Below are 22,140 nucleotides of genomic sequence, written 5' to 3'. Positions count from 1 at the left end.
GCTTGAAATCGTTTTTTTTTTTTTTTTTTTCCGAAACGGACATCATAGAGCCTTGCAATGGAATTACAGCGCTGTTGTCATAACCGTAGATGATAGGGATATGTTCATTTTCTACTTGTTAAACTGTTTTTATTTTAGTGTGTGTTAAACGTAGTTTTCCCGTATACTTCTGTTGTTGGATTCTTTATTTTGATATTGTTTGCTGTTTTCCTTATTAGCCTTCAGAAGAAGTATAAGATGTCCTGTAGTTAGTAAAGAGTTCCAGCTCAGTTTTAATTTGTAAGGGGTTAAGCGGGATCAATGAATTGAGATGCCAACTTAAGATTCCATGTATTCCTAGAATTATTCGAGAAGTACATTGTTCTAATAAAATGAGCTTTATAGTGAACAAACTCTGCATTCAGTATGTCTACAGTACCTCCATTTAAAGAACTACCCTTAGTTTATCCCAACCGATAAGATCACGTTACAGAAACTACGATGCTCTCCTGCTGTCGTTGTAAAGCCTATAATGGGGTCGTCCTCTAATGGCGGACAACGGTGATAATTTCGTGAAAATAAATTCCGTGAATAAATTAAAATTTGTGCCGTCTCTTCACCCTGACAAAATGTAGCTAGCTATTTCCTAAAACTTCCATTTTTGAAGAATGTACCGTTTCTTAACCATTTTTTAGCAATGGTTAAGAAATTAGCTTGTTCTGTTAGGTTGTTTTGTTGACTTGGGACCCATTTCGATTCTATGATGTCGATTTGTCGATAACCTCACGTGACACAAGTTTAACTTTTTTGAAAAGTCATTAAAACTGGAACTGCTTGAAATGGCAGTAATAACAACTGCCTTTTAGAAGAAGCATATTATTAAGCTATAACTTAAACACTAAATCAGTAAAATAATGGTTATATATGTATACTCAACATAATGAGTCAGAAGTTCTTAGCATCGAAAATAAGACTTCGGCATTACGCGAAGATAGCGTGTTATTTGCCTGGTATCTCCACGGGACGTCAAATAACTCGGAGCATTCCAATGTAATAGAATCCATTCTGGCAATACTTGTGTTTCGCTTGGGCCGTTAATTTTAATGCGAAAGTGTTATATTCCTTGGGCCTATAAGTTCTTCTATTGTAAGCTTTTAATTAAATTTCTATCATTACGATGTGGCGTGTCTGTAAACGTATCTCGAAGGACATGTTTCGCTGTAGGTTTCTGCTGGAGAGCGATGAACTTTTAACCGGGGCACTCAACAGTTCAGTAATAAATTCACATTAAAATGAAATGAAAAGCCTAATAGTGAAATTTTTCAGCTAAAGAATATAATCGATCCGATTAGTTGCTCATTCGTATTTTTCTATTTTTTGTTTGTTTATTTATTTATACAGGAAGTCTGGTTTAGCATAGCTAGTTTAAATAGAGTCCTGATTTAATAGGAAATAAACAAATAACATAAAATCAATACAAAATAGCACACTAATAAAATACATCGAGACGCACAGTATTGTTAACGGGATTCCGTGCAGAAGCGCTTGAAGTGGCGTTCGCCAGGGATGCAAATTGCACACATGCACACTGCAAATTGTCGACCTGAGCTTTCTTTATTATTTGTTTTTACTGATATAGCGCAGGCTTAAGATCTGTTCGATTTATAAATTGTGATACCTTTTGTCAGATTTCAGTTCCACTGCGATAAATTTTTGTAAATCGGGTCCATTTTCGTCCACTTACTCACTTTCTTAATGTGATGATATAACCGTGATGTGTAAATATCTCAGCAAAAAATCCCCCCCCCCCCCCCCAAAAAAAAAAGGTCAGCCCAAAAAAGCGGTTCGCGTGCCCTAGCCTTGGGCTCACACAAGTACAATAAAAGGCTACCAAAAAAAAAAAAAAAAGGCAAAAATATACTATTAAAATAAACTGCCTGGATGTTATTTTATACAGACCGGTAGGGAAAAAGGGATCTGTAACTCAATGTCGAAAACAAGAATTTCAAAATGGGAAAGTCTAAGGCTTTTCGAATGCGGCATTTTAAAGGTTTGAATTGTTATGCAGCGATTTTATCTGAGATGTAGCCTAATAGTGAAATTTTCCCACGCAAATCCCCCCCCCCCCCCCCGCCCCTCATCTCACTCCCATCCTCTAAGTTTTCTACCAGCCCGTTCCTGGGAAGAAGTTTTATTTTCTGTTGTAATCCTATAAAATGTTGAGCCTCAATGTCTTTCAAGTCATGTTTATCGTATTAATGTAAGTGGTGGACCAAGACATTGAATTCACGTCTGTTTGTATTCGAATTCTTACGCTAAATTAAAAATGAAGCCATAACAGTTCAATTCAGCCATATGCATGCCGTTTCGCCATCTTTGCATTTTTCTGAAAACTTGAGTTTATTCTTTGACATAAGTGAAGTGATGTCTAGAAATGAACGTTAATAAGATGCATGAAATGTATGATAGACGTCACAAGATGTCCCTTACCCTAAATTATTACTAAAACACAAAAAAATTCTGTCAAACATGAAATGTTATGAAAATGACAAAAAGGTCTGTCTAATGTTAGGTGCCCAAATTTGGGGTGAGGTGTATTTCTTGATATTAGTGGTACTTAGGGACAAAAAAAAAGAAATAGATAAGAAAAGAAAGTTTAAATCGTTTATCAAATAGCTAGAGAAGAGGTAGGTAACGGGGACGTCAAATAAGACCACCAGTTAACCCGTTTAGAGACCAAATAATCCCTCAGACACCGCTTGTAGAGTGGAATTTTTTTGTTTAGGATCGTAGGACTAGAGACCTAGGGTGCTTACTATTTACATGGAAAACCAGGAAATTCCAGTTGGAAAATCAAATTATTATGGGCTTCTCAGTTCAAAATGATGCATTTTTTTTAACTCCTTTCGGGATTTACAGCTGAATTTCATACATTTTGACTGCTAACCATCCTCTTTAAGACCAAGGTAAATCATTTTGTATTTATGCCAAAAATTGAAGCGAAATCATAACTCAAAATAAGGCCATTTTTCGAATTTTTTTTAACGCATAACATAAGGGCTATCCATGCTATTCTTTATTGTAATTTCATCCTCTTTAGTGTTGAGCTAATTTTTCTTAGACTGGCTAAGATCGTTTGCGTTTAAACTACGGTTGATATGGATACTATGGTGCCAGAAATTGCGTGTATGTGAACGTGATTAAATATGTATGATCCGAAAGGATTCGGAAGAGAACTATAATATCAATTCTACTGGGAAAATAAATGTTTGTATTAAATTTCCCGTGCATTTTTTTTATTTTATTTTCCTACCTGCATGTACACAGCACCCATTTCTTTCAATTGGTTTCATTTCTTCCATTTCACACCACTTGAATGTTGTGCCTATTAATAGCAATCTCCTGCCAAGGCTTTAATTTTAATACGATGCGATCTCTCCCCTTCATACATCTTACTTTCGGGACCATACTCTGACAAAACAGCATTGCACTTTTTGAGGCTACCACATTCATACGCATACATGCCCAGGAAACTCAACAGTTGCTCTGTATTTGGCAGTTCACATGGCAAAGCACACCAGTCGGCATCACAAAGCATCCCTTCAAGGAGAAAGAGGAGATCATCCCTTATGCCTTTCCGTCTCAAATATTGAAAACATAAATCATAGTGATGTGAAAATAAATGTAAATCTTCTTTCGTAACATTATGCAATGACAAGGGACATCAACATAAAGCCAAATCAAGTCGACAACAAAAAAGCACGATGGCAATCACATTGCTTATGCCAACATCTATAAAACAATACAACAATTTTATGAAACACAAGAATTGCATTGTAAAACCAACGTCAGACAATTTTCTCTATGCTATCAAGGACCTTAGTACATCAATTCTTTCTCCCTTCAAATCTAGCCTTAAACAATATATCTACAGCTACTTCTAAATCTGTATCTCGATTTTTGACCTTGCATGTTTTTTTTTTTCGTCAAAGGTTTCCCGTCCATTCGTTTCAACTGTAATTGTACCAAACGTTTCATTCTTCAAACAGTATACATGTATGTAAAAACTCTGTAATGAAGAATCCTTATTCTATAAGCCCTATGATTTCTCCAAAGGCTTCCTCACCACTGTTCCTGTAATATACATTTTTTGTACTCTTATTTTGATCTTTTTTTTTAGCGTGTGGTAAAAATAAACAAGTACACATTTCACACTTTCACTTTGTTGTAAGTACTCAGTAGTATAGTGTATATGTACTTACTCCCCAATATTTGCCTTGCCCTTGATCAAGCATTCGGCACAAGATTCACTACTTGGAATCCCTGAACATGCACATTACTATTCAAAAAAACAAATAGGTCGTTTAAAGTCCTACCTAAGCCGACAAAGGAATTCCCAATGATTTTGATTTTGGGTGGTCGTACATCAGTCCATCAGTTATCACATTTGATGCATAAATCAAATTGCACATAAACAATGGCTTATGCACAAATTGGCTAGTGCACATTGAGGAACACAAACTAAGCTTAACTGAATAGACTATTAGATAATAACCCACCCTGATAGCTTTGAAGAAATCACAAGATTTTGTAACAAGACACCTTTGACAGAGTGTCTCCAGACTTTCACTGCTATTATCTTTTCGCTTGACCTGCATTGTCGGTGGCTTGTAATCTAGAGTAAGTGAAAAAAAAAAGGCAAAAAAAAGGAGGCGTTTAAATGCAAATAAAATTATATGTATGTTATATGTTATATGTATGACTGTAGGCAAACTTGACTTGCAAATAGACTTGATTATTATGGAAAATTATAAAATCTAAGAGCATGAAACCCACAATGGCATAAAATTAACAAATAAATTTATTTAAAAGACAATGATGTACGTCTAAGGTCAAATTACCAAAAATAGAGCTGTAAATATTATATGCAAATAACTAAAGAATGAAGAAGATTTACATGGGAAAAGTCAAGAGATGTATACCTAAAAAAATTCAGAATAAAGAAAATTTAAGCGATGAAAGAAGAAAAAGTCAATGCCCAGCAAAGAAAAAAGAACTGGTTTATGTACCTGTAAGAAGCACTAAACTCTAGAATAGTTCCTATTCTATTATTATTTGAAAAAAACAGAGGAGAAAATCTAATAATTACCTGCTAATTAAATTTGAAAGTATCTGCCATCAACAGAGATTCCATTTCTTGTCATCTTATGTTTATGGCTAGGAGGGCCTTTTATAAGAGAATGCGAGAGGAATGATTACAACGCCCTCACAAAGGGTAATTGAATTTCTTCAAAACATATTGGAAAAAAAGGAGATTTCGAATCAATGTGCGTCCAAATGTTGACAGACAAGTAACAATTTACTTTCAGCTAATGAAATAATTATTGAGGGTATCAAAGTCATGTACTGAGCAGAACTCACAAGGTCTCACTTGATTGGCTTGCCCTAAAAAACAATAGCAGCTGCTACACAGCTGATCCCTTTGGCGTATAACAGATATATCTTCACTGTAACTGCACATAGCCCATCAATATTACTAATTTCCACCATAAAATTTCGTAGGCAAACAATACAATTGCAAAGAATAACTGACAAGCAAACTTCTATTTATAATAAATTACGGTTTTTACTTTACCCCGGCTCATTTTATTAGCCAGTTATAAGATAAGTTTAAAAAAAAAAAAAACAGCAACACATTGAATTAACCTTGATCGACACACTGCGCCATGTAACGATCATGAAATTTTCTTTATTTCATGCCTAAAGGATGAGAAAGAAAAGACTCAATGGACCAGTCACAGATTGTCAATATCAACAGATCATTAACTTAATGAGTGTCAAGAGTCAACCTTATTCCCCCTTTCCTCTAAGTTTCTCTTTGACCAAAAAAGCAAATGTTTTATAAAGCAAGAATATTATACCTTTTCTAGCACAATAGAAAGATAAAGGTAATAACCTACCCCAATTCGTCCCAGCTTAGTCAGGCATAACAGAGTTTGTCAACCTTGGTGCGGAATCCTGGACTGTAGTTAGAAGTATAATAAGGCGGTCCAGTCAGGTACACGTGACACAAATTGACACGAATGCTTGCAAAGTTACTTATTGATATTTGCATTGATAGGGCTTTTCCCTTGGTTCTTTCCCCAAGGACAATTGTTTGAATTTAGGAATTTTTCTTTCCAAAGTAACTATAGCTTCTTAGTAAACAAAGCACATTTTTTTTTTTATTGAAGGATTATAGGAAAGGTTAAGCAATTAAATTGCCCACTTAATGTAATTTGTCGACTCTTTAGCCATTTCGATTTTATGTCGACCATTTGTCACAATCTAACTGTAGCAGATCGGCCGCAAACAGCCAATGATGGGTGAGGATGGGTCGTTTTCCAAAAAGTCATAAAACCTGGAACTGCTTTGGAAAGCATTAAAACAACTCCCTCTTAGACATCGGCAAATTATTAGGCCTTAACTTAAACAATATTTGGTAATCAGTAAAATAATGGTTATATATGTATACTCAGCATAACGATCCAAAGGTTCTTAGGATCAAAAATAAGACTTCGGCATCTGGTGAAGATAGCGTGTTATTTGCCTGGTATCTCCACGGGACGTCAGAAAAATTCGAAGCATTCCAATGTAATAGAATCCATTCTGGCAATACTTGTGTTTCGCTTGAGGGGTCTATTTTAATGCAAAAGTATTATATTCCTTGCGCTTATTCGTTCTTTTTCTTTTTAGCTTTTAATTAAATTTCTATCGTTACGATGTGGCATGTTTTGCTGTAGGTTTCTGCTGGAAAGCGATGACCTTTAAACCGGGGCACCGAGCAGTTCAGTAAAACTTCAGATTAAAATGAAATGAAAAATGGAATAGTGAAATTTTTCAGCTAAATAATATAATTAATCGGATTAATTGACTCATTGGTATGCACACTGCAAATTGTCGACCTGAAGTTTTTTACTTTTTATTTTTTTTACTGATATAGCGCGGGCTTAAGATCTGTTCAATTTATAAATTCTGCTGCCTTTTGGCAGATTTCAGTTCCACTGTGATAACGTTTTATAAATCGGGTCCATTTTCGTCCACTTACTCACTTTCTTAATGTGATAATGTAACCGTTATGTGTAAATAATTCAGCAAAAAGCCTCAATGTCTTTCACGTATTGTTTATCGTATTAATGTACGTGGTGGACCAAGACATTGAATTCCCGCCTGTTTGTAATCGAATTTTTATGCTAAAATAAAAATGAAGCCATAACAATTCCGTTGTCCAATGTCCAGAAATGAACGCTAGTGAGGTGCATGAAATGTATGATAGATATCACAAAATGTCCCCTGTCCTAAATTATTACTAAAATACAAATAATTCTGTCAAACATGAAATAATATGAAAATTACAAAAAGATTTGTCTCATGTGAAGTTCCCAAATTCTGTGTGCGGTGCATTTCTTCTTCAAAAAAAAAAAAAAAAAAAAAAAAAAAAATTGATACGAAAAGAAAGTTAAAATCGTTTATTGAATTGCTAGAGAAGGGGAAGGGTAAGAATAAGACCACCAGTTAACCCGATTAGAGACCAAAGAATCCCTCAGCCATCGCTTGAGGAGTGGGGTTTTTAGTTTAGGGTGGTAGGACTGGAGACTTAGGGTGCGTACAATTTACATGGAAAAACCAGGAAATTCCAGTTGGAAAATCAAATTATTCCGTTTGGAGTACTTCTGAAATGATGGGCTTCTGTATAAAATGAAGAATTTTTATTACTCCTTTTGGGATTTACAGCTGACGATCATACATTTTGTGTGTTATCCATCTTCTGTTGAGACAAGGTAAATCATTTCGTATTTATGCCGAAAATTGTAGCCAAATTGTAACTCAAAATAAGGACATTTTCGATATTTTTTAACCTATGACAGAAGGACTATCAATGTTACTCTTGATTGTAATTTCATCCTCTATAATATTAAGTTATTTTTTCTTAGACTGGCTAAAATCGTCTGCGATTAAACTACAAAATTAATTGTCCCCAATTAGTCTACCTAGGCTGAATACATCGACACTTTAATAAAGGTTTTACTTACTTACTTGGATACTCTGGTGCCAGATAATGCGTGCATGTGTACGTGATTAAATGTGTATGAGCCGAAAGGTTTCGGAAGAGAACTATAATATCAATTCTTCTTCTGGGCAATAAATGTTAGTATTAAATTTCCGGTGCATTTCTTGATTTTAGTTTCTCACCTGCATGTACACGGCACCCATTTCTTTCAATTCATTTTATTTCTTCCATTTCACACCACTTGAATGTTGTGCCTATTAATAGCAATCTCCTGCCAAGGCTTTAATTTCAATGCGATGCGATCTCTACCCTTCATACTTTCGGGACAATACTCTGACAAAACAGCATTGCACTTTTTGAGGCTACCACATTCATACGCATACATGCCCAAGAAACTCAACAGCTGCTCTGTATTAGGCAGTTCACATGGCAAAGCACACCAGTCGGCATCACAAAGCACCCCTTCAAGGAGAAAGAGGAGATCATCCCTTATGCCTCTCCATCTGAAATATTGAAAACATAAATCATAGTGAGGTCAAAATAAATGTAAATCTTCTGTCGTAACATTATGCAACGACAAGGGACATCGACATAAAGCCAAATCAAATCGACAACAAAAAAGCATGATGGCAATTACATAGCTTATGTCTACACCTGTAAAACAACGCAATGATTTTATAAAACACAAGAATTGCATTGTAAAACCAACGTCAGACAATTTTCTCTATGCTATCAAGGACCTTAGTACATCAATTCTTTAGATAAAGTCATTTGTAACTCAGTATCTCTTTCCACCTTTGAATCTAGCCTTAAACAATATATCTACAGCTACTTCTAAATGTGTATCTCTATTTTTGACCTTGCCTGTTTTAGTTTTTCCTCAAATGTTTATTGATCGTTTCCCGTCCATTCGTTTTAGCTGTAATCGTACCAACCGTCTCAGTCTTAAAACAGTATACATGTATGTAACAGCTCTGTAATGAGGAATCCTTATTCTATAAGCCCTATAATTTCTCCAAAGACTTCCTCACCACTGTTCCTGTAATATACTTTTTTTGTACTCTTATTTTGATTTTCTTTGAACGTGTGGTATAAATAAACAAGTACACATTTCACACTTTCACTTTATTGTAAGTACTGTAGTATAATGCATATGTACTTACTCCCCAATATTTGCCTTGCCCTTGATCAAGCATTCAGCACAAGATTCACTACGTGGAATCCCTGAACATGCACATGACTAAAGTTAAAGTCCTACCTAACCGGACAAAGGAATTCCCAATGATTTTGATTTTGAGTGGTCGTATATCAGTCCATCAGTTATCACATTTGATGCATAAATCAAATTGCACATAAACAATGTCTAAGGCGCAAATTGACTAGTGCACATTGAGAAACACAAACTAAGCTTAACTGAATAGACTATTAGATAATAACCCACCCTGATAACTTTGAAGAAATCACAACATTTTGTAACAAGACATCTTTGACAGAGTGTCTCCAGAATTTCACTGCTATTATCTTTTCGCTTGACCTGCATTGTCTGTGGCTTGTTATCTAGAGTAATTGAAAAAAAAAAAAAAGGCAAAAACAAAAAAACAAAAACAAAAAAAACAAAAAAAAAAACACGTGAAAAATGCAAATAAAATTTTAAGTACGTTATATGTTATATGTATGACTGTAGGCAAACTTGACTTGCAAATAGACTTGATTGCTATGGAAAATTATAAAATCTAGGAGCATGAAACCAACAATGGCATAAAATTAACAAATAAATTTATTTAAAAGACAATGATGTACGTCTAAGGTCAAATTACCAAAAATAGAGCTGTAAATATTATATACAAATAACTAAAGAATGAAGACGATTTACATGGAAAAAGGTCAAGAGATGTATATCTAAAAAAATTCAGAATAAAGAAGATTTAAGCGATGAAAAGAAAAAAAGTCAATGCCCAGTAAAGAAAAAAAGAACTGGTTTATGTACCTGTAAGAAGCACTAAACTCTAGAATACTTCCTATTCAAATATTATTTGAAAAAACAGAGAAGGAAATCTAATAATTACCTGCTAATTAAATTTTAAAGTGTCTACCATCAACAGAGATTCTATTTTTCTTCATCTCATGTTTATGGCTCATAGTCAAGACTATGAGGGCCTTTTATAAGAGAAAGTGAGAGGAATAATTACAACGCCCTCACAAAGGGTAATTGAATTTCTTCAAAACATATTGGAAAAAAGAGATTTCGAATCAATGTGCAACCAAATGTTGACAGACAAGAAACAATTCATATTCAGCGAATGAAAGAGATATTGAGGTTAATTAAGGTTGTGTACTGGGCAGCACCCATAAGGTCTCACTTGATTGGCTTGCAACGCCAGCCCTTAAAACAATAGCAGCTGCCACACAGCTGATCCCTTTGATCGAAACACTACACCATGTGACGATCATGAAATTATTTTTCTTTATTTCATCCCTAAGGGATGGGAAAGAAAAGATTCAATGGACCAGTCACTGATTGTCAATATCAACAGATCATTAACGTAATGAGTGTCAAGACTCAACCCTATTCCCCCTTCCCTCTAAGTTTCTATCACAATAAAAAGATAAAGGTAATCACCTATCCAAATTCGTCCCAGCTTAGTTAGGCCTAACAGAGTTTGCCAACCTTGGTCCGGAATCCTGGGCTGTAGTAAAAAGTATAATAAGGCGGTTCAGTCAGGTACACGGAGTGACCAAAAAAAACAAAAAACAAAAACAAGAGCACTTTCCCCAAGCATGACCTCAAAACGCTTGCTTTGGTCCACTATTTCCACCAACTTTTCCTCTACGTCGCTTAGCATTTTGGCCACTTCGGGATTGTGGAATTGACCCGCGTTTGCTCATGCAAGCGACAGCTGGTACTTTTCGCGAACATCGCGGACCAAAGTCCACAAGTCTTCTTGAAATTCCTCTGATATTGCAGAGAATTTTCGATTTGCAGTTGTTGAGGGCGCTGAGCAGTCGATCTTTTGTGTTTCGTCACGATGGCTTTTCAACTTCTCGGATGAACGGGGCAACGGGAACGACTTCTCCTCAGAAAGCTCTCTGATCCAAGAACCGTTAGTCTGAATATCGGCGATCTTCACAGCGGCGAATTCTGTAGGAAAACTCTCTACCAACGGACACCTGGTCATAAATTTGTTCGGCTTACCGCAACATACTAATCTATTTAGTAAATACTACTGTCTCATCCGGTCGCTAGCTAGATGAAGTAGACGACTGTCGAAAGCCTCAGCGAAAGCTTCTATGTCCTTGAAGACGGAGCGGGAAAATGATTTTGACTAGAATTACATGAAATCTAACCTCGTAAAAAGTCAAAAAAGCAAATCCCACCCCAAAAATGATCATGCCGCCTCAACGGGAGATTGTTAGGAGAAGCGATCAATTATTACAGTCCCAGACCGCAAACAGAGTACGATGATGGATTCAGAGCACGAGTATGACGTTCTTTCTTAGCAACCGGCTGGAGCACATTTTTACGCGGGATGCCCTGAGGGGGCATACCGTGTCTAAAAACGGGTCGATTTTTTTTTTTTTTTTTTTTTTTACGCGGGATGCCCTGAAGGGGCATACCGTGTCTAAAAACGGGTCGATTTCTTTTTGTTTTTCTTCCTCGTAGCTACAAATCGGTACATTAATTTATTCATTAAACTCACCCCTCTCCTACTCGGGGTGTATTGTTCTGATTGTCTTCAACAGAAGCAGGCCAATCAAAATCCATTCTTGTCGCTTACATCGCGAGGGAGGGGACCCACTCACCCCTACCTGTGTGACGTCAACGCATCATTTGATCTATTTATTAAAAACATTAAATTTGGAGCCATATTGTTAACATGTTCTGGACTCAAGTGTGCCGTTTTCAAACGGAAATTTCACCATTTTGAAGCGGCAAATCGAAAGAATAACTTCTAAGAAGCACCCGACATTTAAAACGGTGGAAATTGGTAAATTCCTGGCGAAGGAATCGTGCTTTGTTTGACAGTCTTAGAGCACGACGCGAGACTGAAAAGAGGTCATTGAGAAGCTTACGTTATCGCAATGGAATTCCCGCAATTTCCCTTGAAACCCTGAGTAGCGTAACACAACGGAAACAACGTAACGCGATCGTCGTGACTCAAACTATTCCATTGGCAAGGATAGTTTTATCAATCGGCGAAGCATACAGTTGGAATAAATGAATCAGCCCCAGCATCACGCGTAATGCCAGTGTAGCAGGCATCTTGTTTTTTTTTTCTTCCTCGTATGCACAAATCGGTACATTAATTTATTCATTAAACTCTCCCCTCTCCTACTCAGGATGTATTGTTCTGATTGTCTTCAACAACAGCAGGCCAATCAAAATCCATTCTTGTCGCTTATATCGCGAGGGAGGGGACCCACTCACCCTTACCTGTGTGACGTCAACGCATCATTTGATTTCTCAATTAAAACTGCATTAAATTTGGCGCCATATTGTTTATAACATGTTCTGGACTCAAGTGTGCCGTTTTCAAACGGAAATTTCACCATTTTGAAGCGGCAAATCGAAAGAATAACTTCTAAGAAGCACTTGACATTTAAAACGGTGGAAATTGGTTAGTTCATGGCGAAGGAATCGTGCTTTGTTTGACAGTCTTAGACCACGACGCTAGACTGAAAAGAGGTCAATGAGAAGCTTATGTTATCGTAATGGAATTCCAAAAATTTCCGGTAAAAGTCTGAGTCGCGTAACGCAAGGGAAACAACGTAACGCGATCGTCTTGACTCAAACTATTCCATTAGCAAGGATAGATTTATCAATCGGCGAAGCATACAGTTGGAATAAATGAATCAGCCCCAGCCTCACGCGTAATGCCAGTGTAGCAGGCATCTTGTTTAACTTCAGATTATGTTTTGCTCATGATGACTGCACACATCGCATAATGGACCTGCACAGTTAACACAGAAGCTGAGTAAACTAGTTTAGATAATCCGAGTTTTTTTTTTTTTATTTATGTTGATCTTTCCGTAAAGCGATAGATTTTTTTCTATGCCAGGCTTTTAGCGTTTTTTCCAAGTTTTGTATTTTTTCCCCGAAGTTTAGACTGTCAGCGGTTGCTTGGTTGTGAGAAAAGGATACGCCGAGGGCGTGTTGTCGGCGTATTGAGATACTTTTATTACACGCTTGTTGACCTTGATACCTCTAATGGTGGGATCTTTTTTCAAAGTTCTGGAAAATAGGTCTATACCATTCAGTTACAAATCTTGCCTTGCGTCACATTTGACCTCACAAGTCTCATTGTCTGCAATCTAAATTCCACGGGACAATCATCGCGTAATAGAGCACAGATTTAGCCGTGTACAAACGCCAGGGGGAAAAGGACGTACCACCATCATGTTTACAACAGGAAGAAGAAAGCATGGATGAGTTTCAAATGAAAGGAGTAGACAACACTTGAAGAATTTCGAAAGGGAAATGGACTAATGCATGAAGCACACATTGAAACAGTCGAGAACTTGTTTGACTGTTGGAATATCACTTCTGAATTTCAAGACATGTCACATCGTGGAATCATTCAAATCATATTTCAAGGCATAAACAGAAGGCGATTAGTCTGCTGTTTGGTAAGACGTTTAAAATCTATTAATTAAGGACGATACTCTTTTAAATTGTTGAGCAAAGCTAAGTAACACGATTGTTTGAGGGAAATATATTGATGGAAAATTCATAGCAACTGGTGCGGGCGTACGTTCTATATGAGATGACAGACAGACGCGCCGTGTTGGCTATAATCAACTCATATCCAACAAGCGCAAGTGGTATAATAGTTTTATAAACCCTTCAAGCAGTCACATCCAGTGATCAGCACCAAATTTCTCCTTGCATTAACAAAGCTCATTTAGCCACTGATGGGTCATGAGAATTAAGGCCATGATCACTCAAAGGCGATTGCCGAAGGCGCGCGCGCGGTAACCCGTAAACACAACTTTAAAATTAAGCTCTTTTAAGAGCTTAATTAAATGATCTGTGCCAAGCGACAAAGAGTGATTTCCCTGTGTTCTCCTTTTATTAGCGTTTATTTATATTTCAGTAGGAGCAACATTGACTGAGCTATAAAATTATTAATTTTAAACATTTTTTGGACGCGAAAACTGCTCTTGAACTATGTCCTTGTAAGGGAATTCATCAGAAGGATGAAGTGTTGATAAGAAGACGACCATCGATAACGTGAGAATAAAATGCGCTGTCTCGATTCATTAGCATCCAGTAATATTGCCCTCAGTGTAAGGAAAATGTCCTCTGTCTCGATTAATCAGCATCCTGTAATTTTATCCTCAGTGTTATAAACATTGTAATTGTTATAGTTGGTAAGCAGTTTGCTACCTATGAACTAAAACGAAATATAACTCCAGAAAGGATGAAGAATTTTGTAAGGTTGTTGCGTTCATATGATAAGCAGACTAATATAGATGCCATTAAAAAAGGAATTGTAGAGCTACGGTTTTGGTCTTGCCTCATCTACATATTAACTTTCTAATAAAGGATATACACTTTGCTGGTCACGCTAGTTTACAGATATTCTTGAAGTGTTATTGTACAGTTCTAATCCGGCTACTTCCATTAAAAGAAAAATCATCTCTTCCCTGAGTTATAAAGCCATCAACATTTTGAGTTACGTAGCTCTTACGGGTAAAACTCAGTTCAGATGTCACAGTTCACTTAAAATTCAAAGGCAATTTTTGTTTAATTTCGCATTGCTAATTTACATCCCACGGCATTTGTCAACATAAGAACACACCGATTGTATCCTAGTGAACCTAATTGTACAGGATTTCATGTTTGTTTCTGCAATAAGTGCCTTTTCTTAATAATAATAAAAAAATTATTTCAGTTTAATAATTAGTTGTTGTTGTTGTTGTTGTTACTAAGAGTGTTGTACAGATTGTGAAGTTTCGACAATTTCTAATAAGCAACCGATCTACCGCTACATTAAAATTCTGTATTACAAAAATAACGTTTCTCAAAAGTGGATATTGCCATCGCGAAAATGCCAATGCCAGTGTTCGCTGGGAAATGTTTGCAGATGATGACACGATTACTGTACAAAAAACTTTGGCAGAGTTAACTACATAGCTAAAGGGATTAACTGTAGAGCTGGTATTTTGGTAAGATAAAAAAAAAAAAAAAAAAGAAATAGTTCTGCCTTAACCCACCTTACTACTGTAACAATAAAAGCGACAGATGGTGAAAGTGATAGGTAAGTAAATCTAGGTCAGGGTTTCATTCGCCGAAAGCTAAATTAAATAAAAGCGAACATGTCAGCCATTTTGGCATTGTGTTCATTATCATCTCCAGCTTCAAAGGGATAAATTCATTTTTGCCGGCAATAATTTTTAATCATCTGTAAACATTGTCGCTTTTTGGGTACTCACCTAACACCTCATCATCTTTTCCGAAACCGCAAGGTGTCATACCGCCGCTTAGGTTATTCATATGCAGATAAAATAGTTACATCGCTTCCGACCTTTGCCAATTTGCATTACATTTGATGCCACCATACTTCCACTGTTCAGCACCTGTTTCACCTACTTGGCTTATTTTTAACATAAACACTTTCATTTTCCAGCATTTTATTATTATATTTTTTGTACACCAAGTGAATAATGGCTTGAAAATGTCTTCTAACTTCAGATGATATTAGGGTTTTTCTCGTTGATTCTAAATATAAGAGCAGTGGCGGGATCCTTTAGCTGCCGCTATAGATTATGGCAATTGCATGCACTCAATTCTTCGTTGTCTTTTTTTGAAGTAAAATATCTTTTTATATTCCTCGCGGAAGTTCTTATTTAAAACTTTATAAACGAGGGGATTTATCACACCCGAAAGGGTACCCAGAATAAGATACAAAAAATAGACCTGCCTTGGGAAGGTTACGTCCCCTCGAAAGGTGTCCACTAGGTCTATGATGGCAATTGGTGTCCAGCACGCCAAAAACCCAAGCACAGTGATGAAGAGAATCTTGGTGGTTTTTATATCCCTGTGAGTGATGCAGTCATTAGAAGACGATAGTTGTATGTTAATTTGAAGACTTCGTTGATGAATTCGGATTTTCTTAAACACAATAAAATAGCAAATGATCAAGGTGAACGTTGGAACTCCGACAAACACATAAACAAGTAAATTTGCGAAAGAAATTTCTGTTGTTTGAAAACAAAATAGTTTCGCGGGATGAAATTGGTAGCGTCTGCCTGAAAGTAAATAAGGTAATGGCTCCAAGGAAGCAAAAAGGAAAGAAAGTGAAATCATGATTATGGTGTTCTGTTTGGTGAAAATCCGCTGGTAGTGTCTAGTTCGCACAATGCGATAACATCGATTTATAGCAGTCAGAGTTAAAATTTGCAAGGACGAACAGGAAAGTGTTGATACAAAATATCCCTGTTCTTGGCAAACGTCTTGGTTGAATGGCCAGCGACCAAGAATTATAGCTGTTATGGACTGCAGCGCACACAGCAACGGCAAAAGAAGGTCAGAAATTGCCAAACTTGCAATGAAGTAGTTAGGAATTGTTCTCAGCTGGGTATTTCTATAAACGGACAGAAGCACGAACAAATTACCAGTTATTCCCAGCGAAACAGTAAGCAGATATGCGGTCGTTTCACAAACAACCAGGACCACTCCTCTGTTTTTTAGTTCACCCTCCAGTGCGTTATTACTTCCTTCATGCATCGCTTCCAAAAGACAGTTGTTTTCCTTTTGTTTCAGCTGAGATCTTTCCCTTAGCTTTTAACGTTGTACAGAATTCACCGGAAAACAGCTCTGATTGAGGCGAAATCATATTAATATTCCCCCTGTAACTAGGCTAATATATATTGTTAATAATCTTTTTTTTTTTACTTTTCATTTGCACCGACACTTAAAAACAAACAAGTTGCATAGCAGTTTTATTTCCGGAAAAAAGAAAGCAAACCTTACAGCTTGTAATTAAATTTATTGATAACGACATAGATTACTAAAGAATTATTACAGTGGAACCTCTCCTTACGGACACCTCTATAATACGGACACCTCTCTATACCGGACAGTTCACTTGGTCCCTGGAGACAGAAATCCATATAAGGCCTGCCTCTCTAAAACGGACACCTCTATAATACGGACATTTATTCCTGTCCCCTTGGTGTCCGCAATAAAGAGGTTTGACTGTACTAAAGAATTATTCTGCAGCTTACCTCTGTAAATGTAGTAGCGCAAAAGCAGAAGAGCCAGTTGCAGTAAATTTGCTTTTTAATGTATGAGATGAAGACGACATACCGCCGAATAAGAACAATTATTCACTGTTAAGATGGAACATTCTGAGTGAAAGACATAGTAAAGTAAAAAATTTAAAGTGCGAAATAGAGTCCGCTTCACCGCAATAAATACAAAAAAATGTGTATCTTATTTTATTATTATCATTATTTTTTTTTTTGATCTAAAAAGCTCTTTTTTAGTCCATCGTTTATGACCAGAATGTGGGCCGGTATGTGGACAATGGAAATCAATGCCAATGGAAATATTATTTTGATTTTGATTCAATAGGTTTATATTATTACTTCCACTGAGAGAGAAGCATGTTAGATTGTAATTTATGCGGGTTTCTTCAGATGTCAGTTCCCTTAAGTCTCTTCCAAGAGGATGGTGTGGAAATAGCAATGATAACGTGATAGTACTGAAGTTGGTATTTGCCAATGAATGTTCAGATTTAAAATCGTTAAACAAAACATTTTCATGAAAGGATAAACCGTTTCGTTGCCATACAGGGTTTCAGGTTCATTAAAAAAAATGTCCTATCGTTTATACGTGAAATATTAAGAAGTGGTTTAAAAAAAAAAAGAGAAAAAAGAAGAGGAGGCAAAAGTAGCCATAGAATGACAGAACGGCGGGCCTGTTTATACGACGGAAAGGAAAATTTAAGTTCACGTTGAATACTTCTAAATTCCGTAATCCGCCATTCCACAATGGAAATTGTCAGCAGTGCTGGCTCAGAGAAATCAACTGGAACGGAAACCTTAGCGTTTACACCACGCATAACAGCGAAAAAGACGGCTACGGAATCAAAATTTGTCGTTTCGCGACGGGACCATAGACACCAATAGGCACCTATGGTCCCATCGCGGAACGGCACGGATGAAACCGGCTCAGGCAAAAGTAGGATAGTAAAGTTAACAACAACAGCAACAACAACAAAATGATCCTAGCTGTTCTATTTTTTGTTCGGACCGTTCCATTTTTATTGATAAAATTATAGATAAAATTTATTTAACTTCAGATAAATAAAATATTTTCGTTGCAAACGAAAATAACGTGACAACAGAATCTCCGGTTCCCCAGCTTCTCCCCATCTAAACTCTAAAAAACGTGTAAAGACAAGCGTCAATTTTAACAAATTTTAATTCATTTTGTGCCATGTTAAGGGGAATATTTTGTTTTACATATGATGGAAGTGAATTACACACCGTGTTTACAAAAAAATATTGGTGATAAAATGTCCAAACAAAATATATAGTTGAAGCCTATTTATAATTAAACAATCTTTAAACTGCAAAAGGAAGAGGCAAGTGGAGTAATGAACCAGTAAATATTAACACACTAAGCTTAACTTTGTATTTTTAGAACTTATATTGCAAAATTATATTTTGTGCACTAAGTGGTTTAGAAGTTCTCCTGGTGGTTGCGCAAATCATACTCAAGTGTATTTTGCCATATATCTTCACTCAAAAAGCGAATTGCTATTTATAGTATTTTCTATGTTCTTTAAAACCACTCAGTGCCCTACAGGTCATGGAGAAAATAACTGGACACACAGATTCAGTGGTTCGTGCACTTGCTATACCTAGGTCAGTTATGTATAAGTATTTTACATAGCTTGTCTATCGCCTGTTATGAACATACAACACAGTGCAGACTTCTACTTTCCAAGACATCGGCGGACATTCTATGTTCAATTTCTCAGTTGTTGATAAATACAGCGGATAAATTTACGCTTTAGGGTTGAACATTTTATATTTGAATGCACTTGTAAACGAGCATAAATAATCGTAAATGTTTTGTAATAATTCCTTCCCATTAAAATGTTAGTGCTTGAAATGGTAAAAGCGAGTTTATGCAAAATCGTCACGTATGGAAGTTGTCTTCCCTTTGTTGAAATATAGATACAAGTCGTGGAAAGTATTTTTCCAAGATCATCCAAATATTCCAAAGTGGGATCGTCAAGGCAAAGGATTCGGTCAATTTACTTTCTATTTATTTATTTTTTGCACCAAACACAAAAACCATGCAGAAACTGTAATATGAATGCATAGTTTCACTTGCTTACTTTAAAGTAAAAAAGAAGAAGAAGAAGCAGCTTCTCTAAAATAATCAGGTTATAGTCAAAACTAAACATTGTCTCTTAACTGAGCACATATACATGTGACGCGGAAATTCTTCCACTTGTATTTATAACAGCATAGTTAATAAAAGGCAATGGTTATGAAGCCTGACAAACGTCTTTGTTATATGCTTTTGTTGGCACTTTGGGCTTTGACCGTGCACAAACCGCAATATATTTTGAGATGTGTTAGAGCAACTGACCAATAAAACCGTTCCTGTTAAGATATTCAACTGTGATGTGAACATAAAACAAAGGATTGTGCACGCCGTGCGGTCGCGGCCCTTCCAACATAAATTGTAGCACCATTGTTTACATGGCAAGGTTTCACAACCCGTCCCATAATTAACTGTGGTATTAGCATGAATCTGTTTGTTCTGCGGTATAATCAGGTACAGCAGTTTGACACCAGTAAAAACTATCATAAAATTTCATGTCTTTTCATATTCCTGATTTATGGAAATAATAATTTCATACAAAAATAGGTTAAGTAGAATGTATTTACAAACATCAGATGATGTTAGTTATCATGTAGATTTTAAACATAATCCGTTGATATTCCACTCTTTATTGTAGATTCTCTCGTAGTCTCAACTGTTTGATTTCTTTTTCTGAAGTAACATATCTTTTTGTATTCTTCGCGAAAGTTCTTATTTAACACTCCATAAACAAACGGGTTTATAGCACCTGACAGGTTTCCCAGAATTAAATACAAGAAATATACCTGCCTGGGGAAAGTTGCATGACCTCTGAACGTGTCCACAAAATCTATGATGGCAATCGGTGTCCAACAAGCCAAAAATCCAACAACGGTGATGAAGAGAATGTTGGTGATTTTTATATCCCTGGGAGAAATTCTTTCGTCGGAAGACGATGATTGCAGATTGTTTTGAAGATTTTGTCGATGACTTCGGATTTTCTTGAAGACAAGAAAATAGCAAATGGTTAAGGTGAACGTTGGAACTCCCACATACACATAAACGAGCAAATGTGGGAAGGAAATTTCTGTTGTTTGAAAGCAAAACAGCTTCGAGGGATGAAAGAGGTAGCGTCTGCCCGACAGCAGATATGGAACTGGCTCCAATAATGCTAAACCAGAACAAAGAGTTATCATGATGATGGTCTTCTGCTTGGTAAAAATTTGTTGGTAGTGCCTCGTCCTTACTATGCGATAAAATCGATTTATAGCCGTCAGAGTTAAAATTTGTAAAGACGCACATGCAAGAATAATTACGAAATACCCTTGCGCTTGGCAAACGTCTTCATTGAATGGCCAACGACCAAGAATCACAACAGCAATCGACGGCGGAGCACAAATAAAGGGAAGAAGAATGTCAGAAATTGCCAGACTTGCAATGAAGTAGTTTGGAATTGTTCGTAGCCGTGGATTCCTATACACTGCCAGGAGAACAGCGAAGTTTCCGATTATTGCCACCAAAATAACGAGCAGATAAATTACTGTTTCGCAAATAACCATCGCCAATGCCCTATCCTCTAGTTCTTTGCTCAGTGCGTTGTAAATTCTTTCGTGCATGGTCGCTACGCGTTGTCGGTTTGCATCCACAACAGGATTGAGATGAGACTTTTTTTCATGCCCTGTAGGCGTGTGACCAATTCTTTGGTGATTAAACAAAGGCGTCGGAATATAGTTCTATAACCAAGTCAAAACAATCACTTCCGTTCCAGCTAAATCGTAATAAACCGAAATAATTTACCTTCGTTCCAGCTAAGCAACTCTTATATTTAGCTTTTTTCCCCGTAAACTTTATATTTAAAACTCATTTCTAAACCGAAATAATTTACTTTCGCTCCAACGAAGCAACCTTTATATTTAGCTTTTTTTTTTTCCCTTAAACCTGCTTAAACTGAAAGGGTATGCTTTCGGTCAAGCTAGGTAATGCGGTGAAAGTAGTAATTTGGTTCTTATTTCCAAACTGAAAGAAAAAAATACCACCTTATCTAAATGCCTGTATCATTTACGGCTCTCGTCTCTAAACCGACTTTACTTTCACTCCAACCAAATAAATATGACATTTTGAAGGGTGGGTTTTTCTGCATACGTATCTACTTGTCGTCAGATTTGTAAGTGTACCCTGTTTCAGACAGACGAGTTGATAACACTTTCTGAAAGCAATACAGCGTACATCTTGTTTCTGAGCCATGGCCTTCATTTAAAAGCATAGGACTGTTTAGAAAGTGGAAAAAAAATGACACTTCCTTGATTCATGCACCACAACATTACTGAAACATCACTGTTAAGTTGATTCAGGGATGCACCGCTCTGATTTTTTGTTAGCTTAAACTTGGCCACAACATTGAATTCATTGAACTTGTGTAATTGTCATTGAGCAGTACATGTACTCGTTTACAATTGGCGGATATTTAATGTTAAGTTGGACCAAGAATCGACCAAGACCTCTGAAGTCAGCACAGGTGTTTATAGGAATTCCTAGAAATCTATTATTTGCCTTTATCACTCATTCGATTGTAAGATGCTTATATATTTCTCCCATATAGTTTGTATTATTTTCGAAAGTAAGTTCTTTTCTGTTTGATGTTCCAAATTTCTTCTTTCATTTTCGTAGTTTTCAAGCCATTTTGTCTTCGCAAACATTTGGTAAAAAAAAAATTACAGTGAGGATTTTTTCGGTTTTGTATGTTGGTCGCCCTGCAAGTTGCTTTTGTTTCTTTGTCCTGATTTCC

The 22,140-nt window shown here is 36.4% G+C and overlaps 3 protein-coding genes and 2 pseudogenes across 3 annotated transcripts; all 5 read right to left on the bottom strand.

Moving 5' to 3' along the window:
* The window catches only part of LOC146455214 (uncharacterized), a 54,159-nt pseudogene extending 49,522 nt beyond the window's left edge, over positions 1 to 4,637 (bottom strand).
* Positions 4,638 to 8,169: 3,532 nt separating this feature from the next.
* On the bottom strand, positions 8,170 to 9,569 carry LOC146455213 (uncharacterized). The gene is made up of 3 exons (XM_085094484.1): positions 9,471 to 9,569; positions 9,193 to 9,269; positions 8,170 to 8,532 (listed from the first exon to the last, which is right to left on the bottom strand). Exons 1-3 carry the CDS (start codon positions 9,567 to 9,569, stop codon positions 8,262 to 8,264), a joined length of 447 nt encoding a protein of 148 aa, XP_084950610.1. The 3' UTR covers positions 8,170 to 8,261.
* Positions 9,570 to 10,611: 1,042 nt separating this feature from the next.
* Positions 10,612 to 15,503, bottom strand: LOC146455212 (uncharacterized; annotated as a pseudogene).
* A 291-nt stretch (positions 15,504 to 15,794) lies between these two features.
* LOC146455211 (melatonin receptor type 1A-like) lies at positions 15,795 to 16,757 on the bottom strand. Its single transcript, XM_085094543.1, has one exon. The coding sequence runs from the start codon at positions 16,755 to 16,757 to the stop codon at positions 15,795 to 15,797; it is 963 nt and encodes a 320-aa protein (XP_084950669.1).
* Positions 16,758 to 18,440: 1,683 nt separating this feature from the next.
* On the bottom strand, positions 18,441 to 21,115 carry LOC146455210 (melatonin receptor type 1B-B-like). Its single transcript, XM_085094517.1, has one exon. It carries the CDS (start codon positions 20,969 to 20,971, stop codon positions 19,976 to 19,978), a length of 996 nt encoding a protein of 331 aa, XP_084950643.1. The 5' UTR covers positions 20,972 to 21,115; the 3' UTR covers positions 18,441 to 19,975.
* Between the last annotated feature and the right edge of the window lie 1,025 nt (positions 21,116 to 22,140).

Source organism: Pavona decussata, unplaced genomic scaffold, assembly GCF_977016875.1.
Source record: "Pavona decussata unplaced genomic scaffold, jaPavDecu1.1 SCAFFOLD_281, whole genome shotgun sequence".
Lineage (NCBI taxonomy): Eukaryota > Metazoa > Cnidaria > Anthozoa > Scleractinia > Agariciidae > Pavona > Pavona decussata.
This window is presented reverse-complemented; position numbering and strand designations above follow the sequence as displayed.

What these genes read in the sequence shown, in the direction of transcription:
- LOC146455213 (XM_085094484.1), bottom strand. Translation starts at nt 9,569, where the DNA reads ATGCAGGTCAAGCGAAAAGATAATAGCAGTGAAATTCTGGAGACACTC. An exon ending in ATTTCTTCAAAGTTATCAGG is followed by an intron (nt 9,270 to 9,470) that starts GTGGGTTATTAT and finishes CTTTAACTTTAG; the next exon opens with TCATGTGCATGTTCAGGGAT. An exon ending in GGCAAGGCAAATATTGGGGA is followed by an intron (nt 8,533 to 9,192) that starts GTAAGTACATAT and finishes TCAATATTTCAG; the next exon opens with ATGGAGAGGCATAAGGGATG.
- LOC146455211 (XM_085094543.1), bottom strand. Translation starts at nt 16,757, where the DNA reads ATGCATGAAGGAAGTAATAACGCACTGGAGGGTGAACTAAAAAACAGA.
- LOC146455210 (XM_085094517.1), bottom strand. Translation starts at nt 20,971, where the DNA reads ATGCACGAAAGAATTTACAACGCACTGAGCAAAGAACTAGAGGATAGG.